At 45.9% G+C, this 25,163-nt stretch overlaps 1 protein-coding gene across 1 annotated transcript in view; it reads right to left on the reverse strand.

Annotated features, from left to right (window-relative positions):
- Positions 1-7,569: 7,569 nt before the first annotated feature.
- The window catches only part of BLMH (bleomycin hydrolase), a 42,703-nt gene continuing 25,109 nt past the window's right edge, over positions 7,570-25,163 (reverse strand). The window contains exons 11-12 of the mRNA XM_038759349.1: positions 21,040-21,109; positions 7,570-8,607 (exon numbers count right to left, since the gene is read on the reverse strand). Coding sequence (XP_038615277.1) covers positions 8,456-8,607; positions 21,040-21,109 — 222 coding nt within the window. The 3' untranslated portion in view covers positions 7,570-8,455. The remainder of the gene's footprint in view (positions 8,608-21,039; positions 21,110-25,163) is intronic.

Raw genomic sequence — 25,163 nt, forward strand, 5'->3', positions numbered from 1 at the left:
TCCCAAGCGCTTAGTACAGTGCCCTGCAATCAATCAATCAATTAGGGGAAGCAGCGTGGCTCAGTGGAAAGAGCACGGGCTTTGGAGTCGGAGGTCATGGGTTCGAATCCCGACTCCACCACATGTCTGCTGTGTGACCTTGGGCAAGTCACTCATTTTCTCTGAGCCTCAGTTACCTCATCTGTAAAATGGGGATTAAGACTGTGAGCCCCCCATGGGACAACCTGATCACCTTGTATCCCCCCCAGCGCTTAGAACAGTGCTTTGCACATAGTAAGCGCTTAACAAATGCCATTATTATTATTGAGCGCTTACTGTGTGCAGAGCACTGGACTAAGCGCTTGGGAAGCACAAGTTGGCAACATATACAGTCCCTGCCCAACGGTGGGCTCACAGTCTAAAAGGGGCAGGGAAGCTTACTGCACACAGTAAGCGCTCAATAAATACGATTGATTCATCATCATCATCAATCGTATTTATTGAGCGCTTACTGTGTGCAGAGCACTGTACTAAGCGCTTGGGAAGTACAAGTTGGCAACATATAGAAACAGTCCCTACCCAGCAGCGGGCTCACAGTCTAAAAGGGGGAGACAGAGAACAAAACCAAACATACTAACAAAATAAAATAAATAGAATAGATATGTACAAGTAAAATAAATAGAGTAATAAATATGCACAAGCATATATACAGGTGATTGATTGATTGATTGACTTGCCCAAAGTCACCCAGCTGACAAAAGGCGGAATCCATGACCTCTGACTCCCAAGCCCGGGCTCTTGCCACTGAGCCACAATGCTTCTCATTCATTCATTCATTCATTCAGTCGTATTTATTGAGCGCTTACTGTGTGCAGAGCACTGTACTAAGCGCTTGGGAAGTACAGGTTGGCAACAAAATGGAGGCCCCCAAACTCCCAGCAGGCTTTGCAAAAAGGTCAGGCCCCAGCGGGCGTCGCGGCCGGAGCGCCCCCTGCCGGCCGGGCAGCTCCTCGCGCTTCTCGCGCCGCCAGGGACGGGGCTCTGGTGCCACCGTGCGGCCTGCCGGGGGACGGCAGCCGCACGTCGGGAACCCCGGTGGAATTCGGGCCCAACACCCTGTTCCAGAGAGAGATGACCAATTTCTCCAATCAATCAATCAATCAATCAATCAATCAATCGTATTTATTGAGCGCTTACTGTGTGCAGAGCACTGTACTAAGCGCTTGGGAAGCACAATTTGGCAACATATAGAGACAGTCCCTACCCAACAGTGGGCTCACAGTCTAAAAGGGGGAGACAGAGAACAAAACCAAACATACTAACAGAATAAAATAAATAGAATAGATAGGTACAAGTAAATCAATCAATCGTATTTATTGAGCGCTTACTGTGTGCAGAGCACTGTACTAAGCGCTTGGGAAGTACAAACGGACAACATATACAGTCCCTACCCAACAGTGGGCTCACAGTCTAGAAGGGGGAGACAGAGAACAAAACCAACCATACTAACAGAATAAAATAAATAGAATAGATATGTACAAGTAAAATAAATAAATAGAGTAATAAATATGTACAAACATATATACATATATACAGGTGCTGTGGGGAAGGGAAGGAGGTAAGATGAGGGGGATGGAGAGGGGGTGAGGGGGAGAGGAAGGAAGGGGCTCAGTGTGGGAAGGCCTCCTGGAGGACGTGAGCTCTCAGTAGGGCCTTGAAGGGAGGAAGAGAGCTAGCTTGGCGGATGGGCAGAGGGAGGAGGGCATTCCAGGCCCGGGGGGTGATGTGGGCCGGGGGTCGATGGCGGGACAGGCGAGAACGAGGCACAGGGAGGAGGTTAGCGGTTGCAGAGGAGCGGAGGGAGCGGGCTGGGCTGGAGAAGGAGAGAAGGGAGGTGAGGTAGGAGGGGGCGAGGTGATGGAAAGCCTTATAGCCGAGGGTGAGGAGTTTCTGCCTGATAACTTCTCTTTGCCTCAGGCCGGCTAGTTAGAGGGACAGTAAAAGGCCCAGAGGTCCTCAGTCATACAGTGAGTCATTGCCAGGACTGGTCCCAGAAACCAGAGCGCCTGAGGACACAGACCAGGCTTTGCCCAGATTCACACTGCCTTAGATGCTTGTCTGAAAGTTTCCTTTCCACACCCACTCAGATTGCTTCCTTCCCAGGGGTCTCATCAGAGATATTACCCCCGACTTACTCCTGTGTTTTTTTTATCCTGACCCCAGGGGCCCCCTGGTTTACTCTCCCTCAGATGCAAGATCTGCTTCAATCAATCAATCAATCGTATTTATTGAGAGCTTACTGTGTGCAGAGCACTGTACTAAGCGCTTGGGAAGTACAAGTTGGCAACATATAGAGACAGTCCCTACCCAACAGTGGGCTCACAGTCTAGAAGGGGGAGACAGAGAACAAAACCAAACATACTAACAAAATAAAATAAATAGAATAGATATGTACAAGTGAAATAAACAAATAGAGTAATAAATATGTACAAACATATATACATATATATTTCAGCTTCAAAGTAAGGCTGAAGGGGATTGGGTTCAGGACTTGAGCCCCAAGGGACAATTTCCAACCAGAGCCTGGAAGCAAAGTCCTCTCATTCATTCAGTCGTACTTATTGAGCGCTTACTGTGTGCAGAGCACTGTACTAAGCGCTTGGGAAGTACAAGTCGGTAACATATAGAGACGGTCCCTACCCAACAATGGGCTCACAGTCTAGAAGGGGGAGATAGGCAACAAAACGTGTAGACAGGTGTGCAGAGCACTGTACTAAGCGATTGGGAAGTAAAATTCAGCAACAAAGAGAGAAAATCCCTGCCCACAAAGGACTCATAGTCTGAAGGGGCAGAAAGGGGTGGAAAGGAATTTCTGCCGCAGTGTCCACAGTGGAACCAACACACCATGATTCTTGGACACCATGGGTATGAGGGACCTGAACTGAGAATATAGTCCGTTGTGCGTAGCCTCATCCCAGCATCCACCTCTTCCAGGAAGACACCCCTGAGTCTGTGAGGATGTCTGGTGCTTGGGATTTCTGGTACCCCCGAATAAACCCGAAAAAAAAGCCCAAATCCCAACTCCCACCCAGATCCATGAACAGAAACAGCATGAGGGGGTTGATGCAGGATTGAGGGGGGTGGAGGGCTTTACCCTTAGAACAGTAATTTGCATGTAGTAAGTGCTTAATAGGTGTCATTATTATTATTACTATTATTATTATTATTACCTACCTGTGTCCCATCATCATGTCCATCGCCAAGGACAGGAAGCACCGGTGGTCACCTCTGACAAAGTGCCTGGGCCTGCCCAGTCCGGGTTGATCTGCTGCCCTTCTGGATGAATGAGAAATTAGGGAAGGGAACCCTTCTTCTCTTCGAAGCCTGCGTAGTTTGGCTCCCATGCACTGCACTAGCTCACACCTGGCACCATTTAGGGATCAGGTCTTTGGCACTGTCTTTGCCTGACTTCACTCTGTGGCAGGCTGCACCTTCAGGGGCTCTGGGCCTGTTGGAAACACCAGAAAAAAGGCCGTGAGCCAACTGGGGAATGACTGATGAAATGAAGCCGGAGCCTCGTGCCGTACCCCGTGGGGGCAGTTCTTCAAATTTAACCCGCAAAGCGGCCTTACTCACTCTCCATGCTCTAGCAGATAGCTTGTCCTGTCGGAGAGCGCCGCCATTTCCTCTGAAATCTGGAGTCCCACCGGGAGCAATATGGTGATGATGATGAGGGCACTTATTAACTGCTTACTATTTGCAAAGCACTGTTCTAAGTGCTGGGGAGGCTACAAGGTGATCAGGTTGTCCCACGGGGGGCTCACGGTCTTAATCCCCATTTTACAGAGGAGGTAACGGAGGCACAGAGAAGTGACTTGCCCAAAGTCACACAGCTGACAATTGGCGGAGCCGGGATTTGAACCCATGACCACTGACTCCAAAGCCCATGCTCTTGCCACTGAGCCACGCTGCTTCTTTAAGCAGCATGGTGGGGTGGAGGGGTGTTAGAGAGCAGCCCCCTAAGGGGAAACTTTCCACTATTCTGGACAAGAGACAGACCCCCGGAGGAGAAGGGAGGCTCAATCCCAAACCCAATCATGGTCACCCCATAACTCTGCTTTCTATGGAGCAACTCACTGACCCAGTTACTCTTTTGTCCTCTCTCCCAGAGCAACTTCTTCCTAAACTCCTCTGCCCACATTTCCCTGCCAGCCACTTTCAGAAGACCCTTGAGCAGATCTAAAGTACTAAAAGATGCGTGTCCACCTCACCTCCAGATAATTAGCTTAGGTCGACTGTGGCTTTTACTGTTTAGACCTGTACAATGCCTAGCATGCCCTGAATAAATAAGCGTTCAAATTATTCACATTGAAACCACCCATGGACTCGCTCTTCTTAAACTCAACCAGTGCTTGGAGAAACAGCATGGCCTAGTGGATACAGCATAGGCCTGGGAATAAAAAAAGATCTGGGTTTTAGTCCTGGCTCCGCCGCTTGTATGCTGTGTGATCTTGGGCAAGTCACTTCGCTTCTCTGTGCCTCAGTTACCTTATCTGTAAAATGGTGATTAATACTCTGAGCCCAATTTGGGACATGGACCGTGTCCAACCTAACTAGCTTGCATCTACCCCAGTGCTTGATACAGTGCCCGGCACAAAATAAGTATTTAAGTACCATTAAAAAAATGCTTCAAACTAGGCTGCAAGATCACATGCTTACCTCAAGAATATTTTCCTTGGCAGTTTGTGGGCCTTGAGCAACAGCGGCCTGAGGCTGTGAATCCCTAGAAAGCAGAATCAGACCCAGGAAGTACTTACTATTTGAGTCCTTAGAGGTGAAATATTAGCAGTCAGAGACCATAGCTGTTGAATGTGCCATGCAGGGCCAAGCACAGACAAATGTTTAATAAATACTTTGGAACATGGTCCCCAAATGCCTAAAAATCATCCTTCTGTAAGCCCATGTCAGTCCCATCTAATTTTCTTGCCCCACTTAGTGTTCTAATCTCTCCCTTTTTCTTGATGAACTTTGGCTTTCTTTTCCAGGCTTGGGCACTGTTGATATTAGACCGTTAGAGGTAGGTGATAGATCCCTGCACAGCCTCGGACCTGACCCAACGGCCTTAAGGGAGACAGAACAAACACAGCCAAACTCAAGACAAGATGGCCCATGCTTCTCTCATCTTGAAGCTCCTAGGTTCCAATCAATCAATCGTATTTATTGAGCGCTTACTGTGTGCAGAGCACTGTAATAAGCTCTTGGGAAGTACAAGCTGTCAACATATAGAGATGGTCTCTACCCAACAATGGGCTCACAGTCCACCACACTTGCTCAATGAACTGCATGTGAAGAGGATTTGCTCAGCCCAGCAGGGAAAGCCTTACCACTGCCGAGGGGACCCTCACTTCTGGGAAGGCTGGGCGGGACGGGATCATCCAGCCACTGGGCTGGGCTCGGGCCCTGGACTCCAGGGGCTTGAGCAGGTCCAGCCCAAGATGCAGATTTTCAGCTCATGCAATTTTTGGGAGTGGGGTTGTCTTGTTCCTTAGGAAGGAAAAAAATCGGTGCCCTGTCAGGAGCAATAGCAGCATCCGAGAGGAGCCGCACCCCCCAAAACACACTGCTTTGCCACATGCTTATTCCCCTATCCAAATGGCTGCAGATGGTTTGAATTAAACCAATTTTAATTGCAGTTGTTGGAGCTTGGAGAAAGTAAAGGTCATCCCAACCATTCTGCTTTGAGAGCCGCCCCCAAAATATTAGAGAGCAGTGTGTCCTAGTGGAAGGAGTACAGGGCTGGGAGTCAGAGGACCTGGGTCCTACTTCCAGCTTCACCACTTGTCTGCCGTGTGACCCTGGGCAAGTCACTTCACTTCTCTGTGCCTCAGTTACCTCTACTGTAAAATGGGGATTAAGACTGTGAGCCTTATGTGGGACAAGGACTTTGCCTAACCCAATTATCTGACATATTGTAAGAGTGAAAAAAAATCCAAAATTCTGCTCACTGTTCCAAATGTGTTAATGCCGGACTGGAAGGACTTTGCCAAAGCCCATCAACCGGCAAGTTCAGGCTCTTAGTGGAGATTAATTTCCCCCACAGGCAGTGCCCAGTTTCTCCGTGCCAGGAACAACAATCCGGATCTGCAAGATGTGTCTAGAGGAATGGATTTCTAGTAGCCTGGGCAAACTGAAATTACCACTGCCATGCAGAGCCAAGCAACTGGTGGGCTTCCACTACCTCCAGAGGTCGAGGAGGGCAAGGTGGCTCCAGTCTGGATTCTCACCCCTGCACTGTACAGAGGCATTAGGGGCCTCACAGGACCTGCTCAGACACATCCTCAGGGCTGGGAGAGGTCTCTGTTTCAAGCCTTCCACAGAAGGGGCATCTACCTTTACCCTCAGCAACTTCTAACACCTTGGAATTCTTTCTTCTACTACACTAAATCCCCTTTGCTTTTTTTCAAGTGCTTAATATGGTGCTCTGCACACAGTAAGTACTCAGTACCATTGATTGATTGACTCAGACCACTCATTCTTGTTCAACAGACAATGGAGATGGGGAAAGGATCTTTCCGTCTTCACCTGCGTCATCTTATTTTTCATTTACCCTGGTACTTAATTCAGTGCTTTGTACAAAATAAGCTCTCAGAAAATTCCAAAGTTCACACAAAACCCTGCCTTTAAGTTATTGAACTAAAACTGGGCTTTGTTCACATCTGGCAGACCACTGCCCTCCCCCTCCCAGTGGAAAGAGCCCGGGCTTTGGAGTCAGAGGTCATGGGTTCAAATCCCGGCTCTGCCAATTGTCAGCTGTGTGACTTTGGGCAAGTCACTTCACTTCTCTGCGCCTCAGTTACCTCATCTGGAAAATGGGGATTAAGACTGTGAGCCCCCCGTGGGACAACCTGAACACCTTGTAACCTCCCCAGCGCTTAGAACAGTGCTTTGCACATAGTAAGCGCTTAATAAATACCATCATTATTATTATTATTATTATTCAATGACCCTCTTGAAGTCACACCTCTCCTAGGAGACCTTCCCTGATTAATCTTTCACCTCCTCACCCTATATCCTCCGCTACTGCCATTTCGGTTCTTCCACATCACCCAAGCACATGGGTCCTCTAAACTCCTTGCAACTTATTTTCGTTTCCATCTCCCCCAAAAGACCGCAAGCTCCTTGAGGGCCGGGATCATCTAATTCTATTGTTCATTCCAAAGTGCATGGTATACACAGTAGGGGCTCAGTAAACACTACTAGTTGACAAGAATCCTCACACCCTCAAACCCACCTCTCGTTGTGCCCGTTAACTCTCTCTACCAAGCATGGTTCTCCCTGTAAGGTTTCTCTTTCACTAACGGGTACTTCTGGCTGGACCAGTTCCCTTTCAAGGACGGAGATTAAAGACTGCACATATGTGGTTTGGATGGCCTACAGAGCACAGCATTGCTGCTCAGATGCTGAAGCAGCTGGGCTCTTGAGCCTCTTGCAGTCTCTCTGGGAGGCATCTGTGTGGGTAAGTGGTAGGTCACTTTAGTTTGCAGTTAATTGTGGAATCAATCGCTTGTCAAGACCACACACGCCACTGGCTTCTCATTTAGGAAAGTGTTTTATTCAAAAGCTTCATAGCACCGTCTAGTTGTCAGAAAGAACGCTCCCCACCTACCCCACCCGCAACGCAGAAGTTAAAAACAACAATTTAGCTCAAGCTTCCCTATACTTTAACTCTGCTTGTGATCAGATTTCTGGTCACCTTGCCTTGCCTCAGCTCCCTCCGAGGCCCAGCTTGAGTGCGATTTGGGTTTGTGTCACCGGGCCCCATTTTGACCCAAAGGAAGAGAAATGGAATAGGACTAAATTGACTGTCAGTGGGTTCCTGTTCCTAGATGGGGTGAGAGGCAGGAAAATCCAAATTGAGGAAAACTGAACTGGGGGCTGGAGATCTGGGAAGGGCAACACCCCTTGCATAAACCGGGCAGATGGGCAGCATGGGACTGTTTTCTGGGTATGGACCTCGGCGGGGAGGAGGGTTTGGGGTGGAATCTTCCATCGCAATGTGTGGGATGCTGAGAAAGGGGTGGCTTTCTCTTTGTGGCTCTGGGGGTTAGTCCAGCCCCCGGAGGTCAAGAAGTTCTAAAAGGGCTAAAATCAGCCGCAGTTGCCACTGATGGTATGGGCCCTGGGATAAGGGAAAGAGAAAAAGGGGAGCAGGGGGAGGTGAGGAAACCGGGTGACCACGTTTGCCTTTCCATGTTCTGACAGAGAAGCCTGACTTGGAGTAACAGCGTTTTGATTCAGCAGTAGAGTATAAAGCACATTTCCCCAGGGGACCCAAGGGGCGTGGGCTGGAAAACCACGAGTCTGACTAGGTCTAAAGGAGCACCCAGCCACTCCCTTAACTCTGGCTTCCACCTCACGGCTCCCCATCGCATCTACTTCTGGTCACTTGTGAGGAGGCAAGAATTAGAGGGGGTGGTCACTCTGCCAAAGCCCCCATGGGGTCCCAGGCGGGAAGGACGATTGGCTCCTGCTCCAGCACGGCTAACACTTCCTCGGGCACATGCTTACGGTCCACCACCACCTCGTACACGTACTCGGAGAACCAGTCGTCAGTCATGCACAGATAACCTGGGGAGGAGAACAGAGGCATGGTCAGTTGGGAGGATGGGGTCAGGGAACTCCGACCACAGAGCAAAGCACCCGTGAATGTTGGCTTCTCCCCTTGGCCCTCGGACCTGGAGACCCCCTTCCGCACAGCCTGTAACCTCCTCCTGCATGCCTCTGCTGCTGCAGGTCTCCCTCTGTTAGCTGTGGCGGTAGGAAAGAGAAAGCATTCCTCCAGCCCCCACGGGTGCTACCTCGCTGCAGCCCTGCATTGCACTCCACTGCACAGGGTGACTACCACCCCGCTCTTCTCTCCAGGACCCAGCAGCTTCGGCAAGTTCCCTGGAGGACGGGGAGCTGAGAACTTGGGAGCTGCTTCACAATCGTCATCGCCGAAGAGGATCTGCTAAATTTTCCCTCGTGCATGGGGCTGGGCTGCAGACCCGGCTCCTGCCCCCCTAGCCCCGCTGCTGTAGTAGGAGTAAGGAAAGTAAGACAGAAGACAGAGTTGCTCCACCTCCCTTACTCCTAGACTTCACAGGGCACTCTGGCTCAGCTCCAGGGCATAAATGGATTGATAAAATTTGATGCAAAGCTGTAGCAAACCTTGCCCCAGGCTGAGAATTCAAACAGGACAGCACGTGGGGACCAGTGGCTCACCCAACCTCATAGCCCTCAGCGACTGGCCCTGCTGCAGGCTGGAGCACTTAACCAACACCTCTGGCCAAATCCAGAGGATTGCTTCTATTTCAGGAAAACACCTTGAACCGACACTGCTCTGGTGGGGCCAGAGGTGCCCACCCTAGAGGATGGGTCACCAGACCATGTGAGATCCATGAGAAGAGGAAAGAGTGACTGTGAACTTCAGGGGGGAAGGGGGACAGGGGAAAAGGGCACAAAAATACATGGTTTACTTAAGTAGATAGCCTCTGAAGTTGAAGCACTGCTATGCTATGAAAATTCTGGCTCCTGAGGCAAGGAAGCGATCCACACCCTGTAAAAGCAACCCTGTAAAAGGAGGAGTTAGGAGTTAGTAAGGAGTTAGGCTGGGTGAAGGGTAGAGGTTCATGTTTCATATTTTACTCTTTTGGGGTCTTCCTTGGTGGGTGGGTGTGAGGCGGAGGGTCAGGCTGGCGAGAAAACAGTGGGGGAATGGGACTGTAGGCTGGTAAATGTCACCTTCTGCAAAGCCACTCTAAAAGGTGAAACCCAGGACACGGGGGACTTGAGGTAGGGGAACCTGGCCAAAAATACTCGAAAGCCTCCTGGTTTGGAAGCTTTGGTGGAGTCATTCATGCCCATTCTGCTGTTCCCTTTGGATGAACATCAAGACTCTTCACCCTGACAGTCAGGGCCTGTTTATGCTTAGAGGAAAGGACTCTCCAGGGCTGAGAGTGAACTAGGGGATTTGGCAGTCTCCTCTGATCATCAAACTTCCTGCTCCACTGCTTCTTGTATACTGAAGAAAAATGACAGCAGCAGCCTGCTTCTTCCTGTTGCCATCTACTTTCTGATTTCTGGCTGCGCTTTTCCCCCTTAGTGTCACTGCTAAGAAGCTGGGCCTGACCTTGGCCTGCTCCGGGGTCGTTGGGTTGCAGTAACTGAGACAGGGCAAAGGGAACAGCAGAGCTAAGCACTGTCTTGACTTTTTCCCAGCAGATCACCTCCCAGAGGCCTGCTTATGTGTACTGTCACAAGTTGCAGCTCCTAAAAAGAGATCAAGTAGTGAGGCTCAACTTGAACACACGGGAACATAGTTTTCTGTCCTAATACAACGAGCCAGGCTGAATGTTAATCGTCTTTCTGCTCTCTGAAATTCGGGATGAATAAAGTCTGGTCCAAGCAGGGAGGCTGGGCAGGTAGGTGGCGGCGGACCACAGAGGATTTGTGTAATAAGTTCCCTGTGTCCTTATAACAATATTATCATCATGCCATCAAATGAGTCTCCAGAAAAAGCCCTGAGAATATGGACAATAAGTGCATCTATCTACCCCATCTTGTTTCTAAAGCAAGAGATCAGATTCAAGTTCTCATAAATTAAAACCACTATCACTCGTGATCCTCCTGTTTGGAGGTTCGGCAGAGGGGCGCTGCCTTGATTAGTCTTCCTTCTCAGGATATGAGTTCTTGGGGGCTCACAAAAACCTCTCACTCCAGACCACTGCCAAGTAATTGCACCCTGGGTGGATAATGAGCTTGCTGCTGCAGAAACTGTTGACATTCTGTGCCTTGGAGCTTGATTAGGATCGGGTTTCTGAACCAAAGGGCTGCTGCTCGACTAAGTGAATCCTCAGCACAGTGCAGGGGTGAGCCAGTTGCCTTGATTTGAGAACGGCTGCTGGCGGGGGCTCTCCCAAGACCCACTTGTTCACTCTGGTAGTGGGGACATGGCCCTCTCTGAGAAAATACCTGCCCCCAATGAGCCTTCCAAAGGGGATGTTAGGACCATGCAACTAGCTGGTTAAGAAACAAGAGGAAAGTCAGCTTTGGTTATAGCAGATGGAGACCTTATCTCCCGCCTGGCGCACTGGATGATTTGGGCCAAGGTTTCCTACAGGAAGACTTGGCAGGTGGCTAGGATTTAGGCCACAGACAATTGTGGGTCGGTCTCTAATGTGGCCCAGGTGTTCAACTTTCAAGTCTGATTGACACATCTGCTACACACAAAGTTCTCAATGATGCAACTTGTTAAACTAGGTATTTTATAACTTAGAAATTTTTCAGTTGGAGAGATGCCAGCTAAATTGGACCATGGCACCACTGTGCGTGCGTGTGTGTGTGTGTGTGTGTGTGTGCGCGCGCGTGCGTACGCACGCATGGACAGGCGCATGCTGAGAAGGGTGATGGCAGGGAGGGGAAGATGATGAAGAAAGCTAGAAGGGTGGGGGGAACATGACACAACTGTTTGAATGGCTGTTGGATGGAGATCTGAAAGAGGCTTCTTTCCCTTCCAGCATAAACAGCCAGATCCGGTTCTGCGGTGTGAACAACAGAGTATACCATTTACCTTCACAAAAGCTCTTGCTGTTGAAAGGGAGAGTTTGACTGGGTCCTTCAGCTCCACCAAATGGAATACCCCTGCCCACCCCATCTTGGACACTTGGCCCAGCCAAGGGGTTGACTTCATGAACAAGGACTGGAAAAGATGGCTGGATGAGTCAAACCTCAAATAATAATAATAATGATGGCATTTATTAAGCACTTACTATGTGCAAAGCACTGTTCTAACCACTGGGGAGGTTACAAGGTGATCAGCTTGTCCCACAGGGGGCTCACAGTCTTAATCCCCATTTTACAGATGAGGGAACTGAGGCACAGAGAAGTTAAGTGACTTGCCCAAAGTCACACAGCTGACAATTGGCAGAGCCGGGATTTGAACCCATGATCTCTGACTCCAAAGCCCGTGCTCTTTCCACTGAGCCAGGCTGCTTCTCAAACCACCTCAAAGTTTGGTCAGCGAAGATGTTAATTTCCTGAGCCAAAACAGAGCTGTTCCTCCCTAGGGCCAGAACCCTGTCCACAGCAAAGATGATTAGGTACGAACTCCACAGTTCCAACTTCCAACATCGCTGAGGCCTGGACAGAACAGGCAGGAATACCCATCACAGAAGGTTGGGTTTTCCTGCTTCATCCGCTCAGGCTCCCTCTGATCCTGAAGCTATCACTGTTCTTCTTTTGTTCCAACCAAGCCTGTTTTATATCACTCCTCTGAGGCCCCAAGGGCAACAGGGTCACATTGTTTCCTATTCTCACCCCTTTCCTAATGATCTAAAGCCTATTTAATGTGCCAAGCACAACAATCCTGTACAGCTGCTTTTTCCGGCTTGGCATGCCCAGCTTCCCCCTAGAGGTTTCTGAGTCTGCCTCCACTTAAGTCTCTGATGACCCCCGACCTCACCCCACCCCTCACAATTAATCCAAAACCCCCTTCTCCTCCTCTGCTGCATTCAGTTTTGTCAACTACTTTCTCAATACCTTCCCTGGCCTTAGCTTCAGAGCTTCCCACCTTCCATAGTTCTCTCTTCTCCAACCGCTCTTTAACAGATCAATCAATCAGTGGTATTTATTGAACACTTATGGTATCCAGGGCACTGTACTAGGTGCTTGGGAAGATGCAATGCAACAGCGTTGGTAGACATGTTCCCCCTACAAGGGACTTTCAGTCTAGAGGAGCTTACTGGTCTGGACTCCCGGCTGGCTCCTCCCCAACCCTCTCCACCTGCTCTCCTGATGAGGTTATCCTACCTCAGGTTTTTAGCTAATATCTATTTCTTCACTATGAAACTCTTCTCATCTTTCCATGTCTATGAGACATCTCCAGTCGAACAGGCCCATTTTTAAAACTCATTCTCTTCTACCTAAACTCTTCTTCCTCCATCGATTTCTTTTAAACATATTTCATTTAAATCGTGCCAAAGAGGTACGAGCACCTTGAGGGGCGAGACCACATCTAGCCAAAATTGTACAAAGCCCGAAAGTACCATAACATGATCCTAACCCCAAGGGCATTCAAATAGACATATGCTGTTGAAGATAATAATGAACTCCTCTGAGAGCTCTGCATTAGGCTTTTCCTCTCCAACACGGCTAGAGGAACCAGTTAGATAATGTCATTAAATTTCTTCAGGGACACTCTTGGGCTATTCCAGCAAGTTCATGACAGCTTACCATTGAAATGAAGAGATAGGAATTCTCATATCACTCATAAAATAAAGGGCCATGGTCCACATGCTTGGCCCTGTGCAATTCTACTGCCGTTGTGGTCCACTGAGGACCTGAGGTGAACTCAACTCCACACTCACAATGGTGCTCCCTTCGAATGCTGATGTAACTTCTCCGGTGTGCCTACATCCTTCCCTACAGAACCCCATCCCTTCCCTCTATTCTTGTATGCTTTACCAACTAAAATCAAAGGGCTGATTACTTAGGGCAAACCACTGCAAGCCCATCTGATGCTACGCCAAGAAATTCAATCCTTAAGTCAACCCCACCTTCCAGGCAAAGGGCTATTTGGATTATAGTCTTCATAACCTGAACCAAAACCAGAACGGGAAAAGGAAGCTCCTCAAACTGCAATCTACTCATCTACTCCTAGGGTTCTACTCCTAGAATTCTTCCAGGACAGAAGTAGAAGTTAGTCTTTCACTCTTTGCCAGTTCATCAAGGTCAGCCTTCTGTCATACTATCCAACCCTAAAATAACTCTGAACTGAGGTATTGAGGCCTCAACCTCAAGTGACTACGCAAATATTTGAATGCCAAACCACTTTTTAAAGGAGGTGACTTTTCAGTGGTCCAGAGTGTCTAGTGGGTTCGGTGTTGACTTCAGAGTCAGGGAGACTTGGACCCTTGTTCCACATCTACCTCTCCCTCAGACTCCCTGTTTGGCTTCAGTGGCTCAGCTTTTCCACATGAAAAATGGGGAAAATTTTCATGAATGTGAAAGAGTTATGACTGGAAAGTTTTGAACTCTAAGAACAACCACCACACAAATCTGAGATATTGGTACTATTAGCAATAACTAGAGCAGAACTGCTACGCATACAGGTTTGCATTTTTGATCCAGCATCGAGTGATTTGTAAAGCACGTTACAGAAAGAGAAACATAATTTTTCATTTCATTGATAAAGAAATTGAAAGGGCCCAAGAGCCAGCAGGGGAGAGCTAGAATTCTGGATTCTTTTCTATCTGAACTGTCCATGTACATTTGCATAATTTAGCATTATTATAAAGGTGACTTTCAATTCTGCATTCAGACAAATTAGACAAACCATCTCCCCAGTCATACAAGGGTTTCTGGTTTATTAAATCCAAATAAATTACCACAATGTTGTTTTTTCTAAAAAGTACCTATGGTCCAGAAGAAGCTTGAGCTTTTCAAAAAAGCTTCTCTTTGTGGACTAATGCTGATTCACCATAGATTATAATGATCAAAAAGGTACCCTTCATGATGGAAATCAAGGAAAAAAGTTACCCAAATGAGATCAGAACTTGAGAAGGAAGGGGATGAAAGGAACTAGGACTGGCTAGGACAGTGAATTATCGAAGAGGTATAAGATAAAGGCAGAGAAATTTGGACTCAATTTGAGAAAAAACAAAGGCTTCTCGTAGAAGGCTCACCCAGAAGCATCATAGAGAAGGCAGGGAAGCTCCATAGTAGTAATAGTGATGATGGTATTTGTTAAGCACTTCCTATGTGCCAGGCACTGTACTAAGCGCTGAGGTGGATACAAGCAAATTGAGTAGGACATAGTCCCTGTCCCATGTGGGGCTCACAGTCTCAATCCCCATTTTACAGATGAGGTAACTGAGGCACAGAGAAGTTAAGTGACTTGTCCAAGGTCACACGGCTGGCAAGGGGTGGGAATTAGAACCCATGACTTCTGACTCCAGGCCCATGACCTATCCACTACACCATGCTTCTCTATGCCATATGACACTTAAAAAGGCAGCTAGAAAAGCCTAAGGGGCTAGGTTCCAGAGTGCAAGTCTCTGCTTAGAGGCAAAGCCTGCAGGGGTGAAACCGCTTTAAAAAATTCAGTCACCCATACGCATAATTTAGTTCCCCAGAATTTTGACCAGTTTCCCGCCCCACAGATCAGTCAACTCCCCCCACCCCTCATTCGCACAGCTGGATATGCACACAGAAAATCTCTGTCTCCTATTTATCTTTCCTGTGACAACCAGGATCCGGGGGAGGGAGTGGAAAGGGGAAGTAAACGGTGGAGAGTGACTCAAAAACTTCCCACCCACACACCATCATCATCATCAATCGTATTTATTGAGCGCTTTCTGTGTGCAGAGCACTGTACTAAGCGCTTGGGAAGTAAAAGTTGGCAACATATAGAGACAGGCCCCACCCAATAGTGGGCTCACAGTCTAAAAGGGGGAGACAGAGAACAAAACCAAACATACTAACAAAATAAAATAAATAGAATAGATATGTACAAGTAAAATAAATAATAGAGTAATAAATATGTACAAACATATATACATATATACAGGTGCCACCAGTCATGATGTTGGTCATGCAGCCCTACACAGCTGGCACAGTCAACAAGGTGCAGCTCCAATGCCGCCCCTACCCCAGAAACTACTGCAGCCATCAGTGCGGCTCTCCATTAAGGCTCTCATAGCAGGGGCAGGCTGACAGCTGAGCTGGTGGCTGAGGCCTGGATTTGGAAATGGTTCCTCTTCTTCCCAGGGTCACTGCCTCTGTCCCCTCTCAGAGGACATGAAGGAAATCCATATCCTACACCTACCTCATCGGTTGCCCAGCCACTAAAGCCCAGGGCTGGGTGACCTGCTCTTTCCGGGAGTGAAGAGAAAAGATCTACAGTTCAATTAAAAAAACCCATCAAATCCATATGTGATACATTTCAGAGTTCAGATAAATAATTTCTCACGGGGAGCTGAAAAGTGTAGAAAAGATCCAGAGTAGCGCTATTAAAGTGATCGTGGGACGGAAAATAAGACTGGGGAAGCAGGAAAGGAAGTGGGATTATTTAGTATAAAGAACAGGAGCCCAAGGGATGACTCAATAACTGACTCCCTAGATATAGAAGGTTATCATACAGAAGAGGGTTATACATGGAGAACAACATAAAAGGAAATGAGCTAAAATTGCGGCAGGCAAACATTCAGGTGAGCTACAAGGAAAATCTTTCCAAAGGCCAGGAGGTTAAGCACCAGAAAGCCTCACTGAGACAGGATGTGGACTCTTTTCCTTAAAGACCTTTTAAGAGAAGGATAGTTATCGAGGTCTGGGATGAATTAGGTGAACCCTGAGAGTAGGCAGAGGGATGGACCTGACTGATGACTCCTGGAGTTCCTCAGCCTTAACTTTCTCTAATTTCTTAACCATCTGTCTAAAGAGAAATATATCTATGTAGGTTTAGACCAATTTGCCCCTCTCACCCATATCCTGCAGATGCGAAATGAACAGAAACAAAGGGATGGTTTCCCCTAGGGGTGTTTCCATTTTTCATAAACTTGGCTTTCTAATAAGACTTTGTTAATTATTTCAAAATACAAAACCACGTGACTGTCCCTGAGGTGAACTCATTTAAATTGCAAAACCTGTCTTTATAATTCATAAATAATACAATCCAGAACTCAGTGTTGAGTACTGGCCAGCATGGTGGAGAAAACAAGCCCAGATGTTGGTGCACGTATTAAACTTTTTCTTTATGGTATCTGTTATGCATTTATTATGTGTGAAGCACTGTTCTAAGCACTGGGTAGATACATGTTAATCACGTGGGACACAGTCCTGTCCCACATAGGGCTCACAGTCTAAGTAGTTCACCAATAGGAGACTTGATCCAAGAGGCCTTCCCTAAGCCCTCCTTTCCTCTTCTCCCTCTCCCTTCTGCACTGCCCTGACTTGTTCCCGTCATTCATCCCCGCTCACAGCCCCACAGCACTTATGTACATAGCTGTAATTTAATTATTTATATTAATGTCTGTCGCCCCTTCTAGACTGTAAGCTCATTCTGGGCAGGGAATGTGTCATATTGTACTCTCCCAAGTGCTTTGTAGCAGTGCTCCGCACCCAGTAAGTGCTCAATAAATATGATTGACTGACTGACTGACACACCAAGGCAAAGGCTCTGGGAAGGCAGAGGCTCACCTCCTTGACCAAGGATAATGGGTCAGTTGGTTAGAATGAACGTATCTGCTCGGTGAAATGACCAGGCAATATGGGTGTGCACGGTTGTCCCTGGGCAGAGACGGCCCCCAGTGTGAACTGGAGGAGTGAGGGGGGTCCTGGTCAATGGGAATTGATAGGGCCACAACATGCCCAACATCCCCCTGTCCTCTGTGAGCCTACAGCAACCCTCCTCTCAGAAGCAATCACTCTCACCTGACAAAAAAACAAACAAACAAAAAACCCAAACAAGAACCAAGGAACCAATTGATAACAATGTTATCTGCTGAAAAAGTCCTTACAGCAGAATATTGTTTGGAATATGCCAGCCACCACACAATAGGATTAAGGTCACAGGACAGTTGAGGTAAACATGCCAAAGTAATCACAATCTCTAAGGGCAGCAGAAGATTCAAGTAAAGTGTGCCAATTGCATTAGATCATATTTTCTATCTTTTCCTCCTTCCATATCAGAAAAGGACATTACTAAGTGCAGGAAAGAGCTTATTTTGGATCTGGTTATTTAAGCCCTCAGTGCTACTTCTCACTTATCTTTTTGGTTCTGGGGAAGTGTTTTCCTTTGCACAATCTTTGGTATTTCAATTATTTGAAAAGAACTCCCCTTCTCCCCCCAAAAAAATAATTAATTTAACTTCAAATAGAGAGCTATATATTTTGCAGGCAAGGGATAAGAGCAAAATTACAGAAGTGAACCTTGGGTTTTCTTCCCCTCGATCTCAAACAGAGTTAGAAAGGGTGAGCCTGACAGTTTGCGGAGAAGGGAAGTAAGAGGAGTTTGGTGGAAAATAATCCTGACAATTCACTGAGAAGGGAAGAAGGAAGAGTTGGGTGGAAAGAAATGAGGAGAGCAAATTGAAGCCAGTTAAAAATGGCTGGGTTTAGGGCTGGCCACCCAAAGAGGAGGTGGCCAAATTCAAATGAGTTTCCAAAGAACACTCTCCTATGAATCGATGCTTTATTGTGGCAAGAGAGTTTGCAAACGCTGATGAAGCTGAGCCCCATAGGGTTACTTATAACAGAAATGTCTATGACGAAGAGTCAGACAAGGTTGTGCTCAATAAATATGTCAATACAAATAAATAAATAAATAAATAAATAAATATAAATATTGAGCTCACCTGTGCTGGGCAGCAGCGGCATGGGAAAGAGTCAAAGGCGGATGACCAAGTGATCAAAACATTGATCAAAGACAACGGCAGAGACTCAAGTCTTTACTGAGAGGAAGAAGGAACTGGTAAACCTCTCCCGTATCTACACCAAGGAAACTGTGGATACACGCACCAGAACGACTTTATGACAGAAGATAGGACGTTCTGTAGAAGGTGTGTCCACGGAATTGCTATGGGTCAGAAACGACTCCACTGCATTTGAAGACGAAGACCAAGAAATGGCTTTAGGTGAGACCATTTTTTCACCTGCCGACACAAAACCCTGAGCTTCGCCTTTCTAAAAATGTTACAATCACATACTCCTGGTTATCTATCATGTTTTATATTCTTAAAAAATCCCCACACAGGAACACTCATGCTGTTGAACTCACCAATTCCCCTGCCATCTGCACAACCACATGACCGCTCACACATGTGTACAAGCGGTTTCTTCTGACACTGCAGTGCTCTGTATCCAAACAAGTCCACATTGTTGAAGAAATATTTCTTAGTTGCCTAACAATGTTCTGGCCAAAACGTACAGTGAAAACAAGCGATAGGGAAGAACTGAGTGTACTCTCAAACTGGATGCAAGAGCTTCCAAAATAGCAAACCTGTTGACTCAGCCTGGCCTCTACCATGCTTCTGCCCTCTGCCCTTCCACGGATTCAACCAAAGGGTAGCAAGCCAGTTTGTAGGCTCAGCATTAGAAGAGCAAAGCTGCTAGTTCAGAAAGTAAAGAGATGTCAGTTTTCTAATACTAGAAAGTTATTAGAAATGCAGAGGAAAAACTTCATTAAAAAGAAAACAAACTCTCATCAGTATCTTTCATTATCAGAAGTCCCCTGGGGAGAAAGACATAATTAAAACAAGCTATTTTTAAAAACTGAAAACATGCCTCAAATCAGTTCACCCTTCCTACTCCAAGGCATTCTATTCCCCTGCATTCACTTTCTTGTCGGGCTGCCAAGAGCCAGTGCTGAGTTATGACAGACAAAATCATGTCTCTTTTCAAAATGCCTCCTAGTCCCTCAGAAATTTCCCCTAAAGGGTCCTGCCCCCTCCTCAGCAAAATTATCTTACTCACCCTAGTCTGACCTTGCTTCAGAGGAAATCACAAATCCAGCTATGGGACATTACCAATAACAAAAAAATTGGGCTTTGCAGGGGACTCAATTCTGCGCTAACCCTGATTGCACTTCACGATAGTCATTCTCGGTAATCCCTCAACAACTGATGAAATGGATAAAATTTCTGCAGAGGAGACAGCAAAGATCAGATGATGAAGAGCAGTGAATTAACAGCACTTGAATTTGTTTAGTCACAAAACTGGGCCACTGAGCTTCATAGTGGAGCTGGCTGATGGGCAGCCAAGATCCACTGATTATAATCTTCATGAAGGAATGAAACAACTTGGGATGCCGCGATGCCAAAAGCTTCGGAGCAAAACCAAGTTAGCTCTAATGTAGTGGCCCTGCTCTGGCAAAAGCTGCAGAATCCTTAATCTCGACCAGTGAAAAGCTCAGGCCAGCACGTTCATCCAGAAGAAGGGAGAGATACTACCACAACAGAATAGCTGGGATCCTGGAAGTTTGTCCAGCTATTCTTCCTAATTATATGTATCTTAAAACTCTCATTTTACTCTTCCTTTAGTAAAATACCTACAAAACCTTGTATACTTTGTCCAAATGCCTAGTCTATCTCACAGTCCCCTAAAAGCTGTTGTGGAAGTATCCTTGTAAACCATCCCTTGCTCCCCATCCCTTCTTTCCTTAAAACCAAAGCTCCCCATTGTTCTCCACATCCCATTTAACTTCATCATCATCATCAATTGTATTTATTGAGCGCTTACTGTGTGCAGAGCACTGTACTAAGTGCTTGGGAAGTACAAGTTGGCAACACATAGAGACAGTCCCTACCCAACAGTGGGCTCACAGTCTAAAAGGGGGAGACAGAGAACGAAACCAAACATACTAACAAAATCAAATAGATTAGATATGTACAAGTAAAATAAATAGAGTAATGGGGGGGGATACAAGGTGATCACGTTGTCCCACGTGGGGCTCCCAGTCTTCATTCCCATTCTACAGACGAGGCTCAGAGCAGTGAAGTGACTTGCCCACGGTCACGCAGCAGCCATGGGGGGGGGGGGGGGGGGGCGCGATTCGAACCCATGACCTTTGACTCCAAAGCCCGGGCTGTTTCCACCAAGGTCGGCGCCCCCACCCCGCGGTTTTCCCAGAGGATCCCCCCCAAACTGGAGCCGGACTGGTGCCCCCCTCGTAGCCAGTCCTTACATCTTCCATCAAACTCCCTCCGTGACCTGCTCTTCCCACATTATCAATCTCTTCTCTCCTCTGGCTAAAACAGACCTAAGAATCTGGCTTAGCCCTGGGTCATCCTGGCTTGAAAGAACCCCCGCCCGCCTACCCAGAGTTTGAAGTGGCAATGGGGGCTGATCCTGGATGACCACCCACCTGGTGGGTGGCTTAAATTCCAGATCCGCCCTCCAGTTAAAAAGATCCTCCAATCACTCCCGGAACTGACCTGACCTCCCAGTTGATCCTGAGGGTTGGAGAACTCATTTCAGGTCTCCCCATATTAACTTCTGAGAACAAAGTTGATGGGAATTTCATACCTTTGTGGCCATGGTCTTCACCCCAGGAGTTCTCCACTCTCCATTTCACAAATCCCCCATCTTGGTCATCCTACAAGACAATCAACACCAAGGTTAACAGGGCCACAGTAATAGCTTTCCCTGGCCTGGTGGGTGATTTGTCACCCCTCAAAAATAAATCCTGCCCTCTTCTTGGTGAACTGCCACGTGCATTTTAGCTCCTGTTGGTTAGAGCTCAGGTGCTTCAAAGACGTTACCTGCAATGCTTAGGTACTAATTGCATCGCGTGGTGTTCAGTGTCTACTTGTTATATGCAAAAATCATTATGCTTAACTCAGCTTCATGTAGGTCAGGGAATGTGCAGAGTCCAGAATTATTATTTTCTTATGAGACACAGGAACTTGGAGCAAAAAAACAGAAGAAATGCCATTTACCACTGAGACTAGTATTCTGTTTCAGTTAATGGCAACAGGATTCTTGGAGAAAATGTGATGACTGCCCTCTTTGACATTAATCCTAATGTAATAACGTATCATCTAAATACTTAACTTTCCCATTCATGGGACACCTTGGACCATTCATTCAAACCCCTCTTGAAACTAATGATATACTCCATTTTTAAACATCCCTGGGCTAATTCCATCTTTATCCTCTCACTGTGTGAAGAAGTGATTCCTTTTGTGTTGAACCTTTTTTTATTAAAAAAAATGGTATTTATTAAGTGCTTACTATGTGCCAGGTACTGTACTAAACACAGGGGTAGATATAAGATAATCAGTTTGAAAACAGTTCATGTACCACATGGGGCCCATGGTTTTAATCCCCATTTTACAGATGAGGTAACTGAGGACCAGAGAAGTTAAGTGACTTGCCCAAGGTCACACAGCAGACAAATGGTGGAGCCAGAATTAGAACCCATGACCTTCTGACTCCAGGGCGTGTGATCTTTCCAGTAGGCCACATTGCTTTTTACCACCGTCAAGCTCCATTGGGAGCTCCCTCATTCTGGTGTGGCATTTGGTGAACAATAATTTCATTCTCATCTGAACCAGGCTCTTTGTGTTTTTTTTTTTTTTACTTCAGTCATGTCCCTTTTCAATCTGCAACTTTCCAATCACTCAATCAATCATATTTAATGAGGGCTTACTGTGTGCAGCACACTGTACTAAGTGCTTGGGACACTACAATGTAACAAAATTGGTAAATAGGTTCCCTGCCCACAAGGGGCTTCCAGTCTACAGGTGGGGACAAACATTAAAATAAATTACATTAAAATAAATTTCCCAGACTGAAGAAGTCCCTATTCTCTCAGATTTTGCTAAGGAAGCATCTCCATTCGAAGATCACACTGGTTGCCCTTCTTTCTGCTTGCAACCTGAGACATGCAAGATCCCTTTGAACCATTATATTAAAGTGCAACTGTCTCACCATGCAATATTTCACATATCTGAGGAGGGTCCTCATTTCTAATTAGGGAAACGGGGCAGATGTTCACCAAGCACCTTCCTTTATTGCTTGAGCTACACAAATATGGAAAAGAATCCAACGAAAGCATGACAATAAAGCCAAACATCGCCTGCTTTTTTTTAAAAAAAAGAGATTGTTGTCAATCTTCTCCACTTCTCATTATTTTCAGTGATGAAACTGAGCCTTTCCTTCCCTTCAATAAGGGCACAAAAAGTTCAATTAGTCTAACATTCACCATTTGTCTCCTCTTCTGTACTGACAGCAAGCCTCTCTGAGAAACCCCTTTTTTGGTAAAGTGCTTCTGTCTCTCATTTTCACCCCTGGGCACTTGGTGACATTTAGACCATTCTTTCTGCCTAGAAATTCCAGCAGAATGCTAAAGGGAATGACTTGCCTTCTGTTTGCCTCATGCATCACGTTCCACCAGCTTGCAGACCCATGGCAGGTTTGCTTTCCAATCTAGATTTGGTTTTCCTTTAGCTTGCTGACCTCAGACCTTTAACTTTCACAGCCTTTTGGAGCTACCAGGCTTGTTTCCCACTGCTATTAGTGGCTGTCAGCCACAGACATATTCTACAAGCCTTGATTCTGGATTCGACCCTTAGCTTTGGCACAGAGATGCCTTACATGTGCTTTCCTAGGAAATCAAGACATGATTTGCCCTGAGGATTCCACTCCCAACCCTCCCTGTCAGTACACAAAATGCCTGTAATGTGCCTTCTTCCTCAGGTCCTCCCTGGCTTTGCAATCTCTCCTCCTCTTTCCTGAAGCTGGAAAAAATCTTAGCTTCTCTGCCTCAGTTTCTCCATCTAAAAATTAGAAGTAAAAATACCTACTCCTCCCTTCCTTACCAGCATCTTGAAAGGACAAATGTGATAATAAATGTAAAAGAACTTTCAGCTCTTCAGAACAAAGGTGTCATTCAAATCCAAGGGATTATTATTATTCTTAATCATGCTTTGATTCTTACTATTTGTAGGGGCTATGAAATGAAAAACTTGAAAGGGGTGGGAAAGACCCCATCATTAATAACTGTAATAGCAACGGTCATAACGCTTTGTGGTTCTACAGCGTCTCATGTAAAAAAAGAGGACAGACTCAGCTGAGTCACTCAAAGAACCACACGGTTGGTGGGCCACGCCAATAGAAAACTGGAAAATTTAAAGTGGCTAACGGGGATTAAATGTGCTCTTTCGTTTCCGAAAAGTAAAAATAATTACACATACTCTCATACAGAGAGAAAATGACAAAAAAAAAACCACTTTGGCAATTGAATCAGGTAAAAAGACCTCTAATACATTTTTTTATTTGATTTAATCTAAAGGAGCTTTAGTTGGTAGTCGCAAATCCATTGAGTTTTACAAAAACATGTCCAAACATGCACATGGAAACCACAATTTATCCAATATTTTAGTGATACAAAAAATTCTTTCCGATCTTTCCCTGCCAGTGTCAAAAGGCAACCCTCTTTAAAGGAACCTCTTCTCAGGACTACAGTCATATGATACATACTGTGAATCAATCAATCAGCGGTATTTTTTGAGATCTTACTAAGCGCAGGACACTGTATTAAGCGCTTGGGTGAGTACAATACAACAGAATTAGCAGAAATGTTCCCTTTCCATAACAAGCTCACGATCTTATGAATGACCTAATGAGTAAATTCTGTTTAAATTGAGCGATTTTTATATAAAAACATTTCCATCTTTTGTTTCTAATCTCATGCGTTAGGTCTTCCTTAAAACTGACCCCTTTTTATCAGCCTTGAAAATATCAATTACACTCTACAGTCTTCTGTGGGTGTAACCCCAGATGAGCATATTTTGTTTATGACCTAGAAACATATACTATAAACACACTGGGTTGAATTCTTTCCAGTCTGGAGGACTGGGGATGGGGGAAACAGTATATGATAGCTCAGCAGCTTACTATTTTATTACTTAGATTTCAACCTTTGCACCTGATTACAAATAACACATGGAAATTAAAAGCAACAGCAAAAATGTCCACTGTTGTTCCAAATTTTAAAAGTAATCAGATCAAAGCCAAGATCCATTTACATTCTTTTATGCAATTAACTAAAGCCCAGTGATACTCTCACTAGAAAGCTGATGTTTTCCCAAAAACAGTTTACTGTGAAGAAGGCTAATGCTGAAATTATTTTTTAAATTTCACAATGTATATAATTCATTTTGGAAATTAACAGATACTCTCCTGCTCCTACTCTTTATGTTCTCAAAGTGACAGATTCCCTTAAGAAGTTACACTAGCATATTGTTTCCTAAAGATAAAATCCTGAGAAGTAATCTGATTACTTTAATTGGCAATTCTGCTATTCTTACTTGGAGTGAAAACCCCAAGGAAGTAGTTCTCATATGTAATGCCAAAATAGGTTTTTTTCCCCATTCACAGATGTTGTTTCATGAACAAAAGCAGTTAGATTAGCAGAAGCCTTTCAAAAACACATTAAACTACTCTTTGTCAGGAGATTTGAACACGAAAATAAAACGTTACGAAACTTCAAGTGGTCTGAGGCTTGGTACTGGCTAACATTTATCTCATTATTAAATTGTCCACCTAACAATACTATTCAGTGAACTATTTTAATGTACAGAAGTAACTTGGCTACCGCTTCTCCAAAATTAGCCTTGGCAGAGATGATATCTGTTACCTTGTGA

Source organism: Tachyglossus aculeatus, chromosome 17 (genome assembly GCF_015852505.1).
Source record: "Tachyglossus aculeatus isolate mTacAcu1 chromosome 17, mTacAcu1.pri, whole genome shotgun sequence".
In the NCBI taxonomy this organism is placed as follows: Eukaryota; Metazoa; Chordata; class Mammalia; order Monotremata; family Tachyglossidae; genus Tachyglossus; species Tachyglossus aculeatus.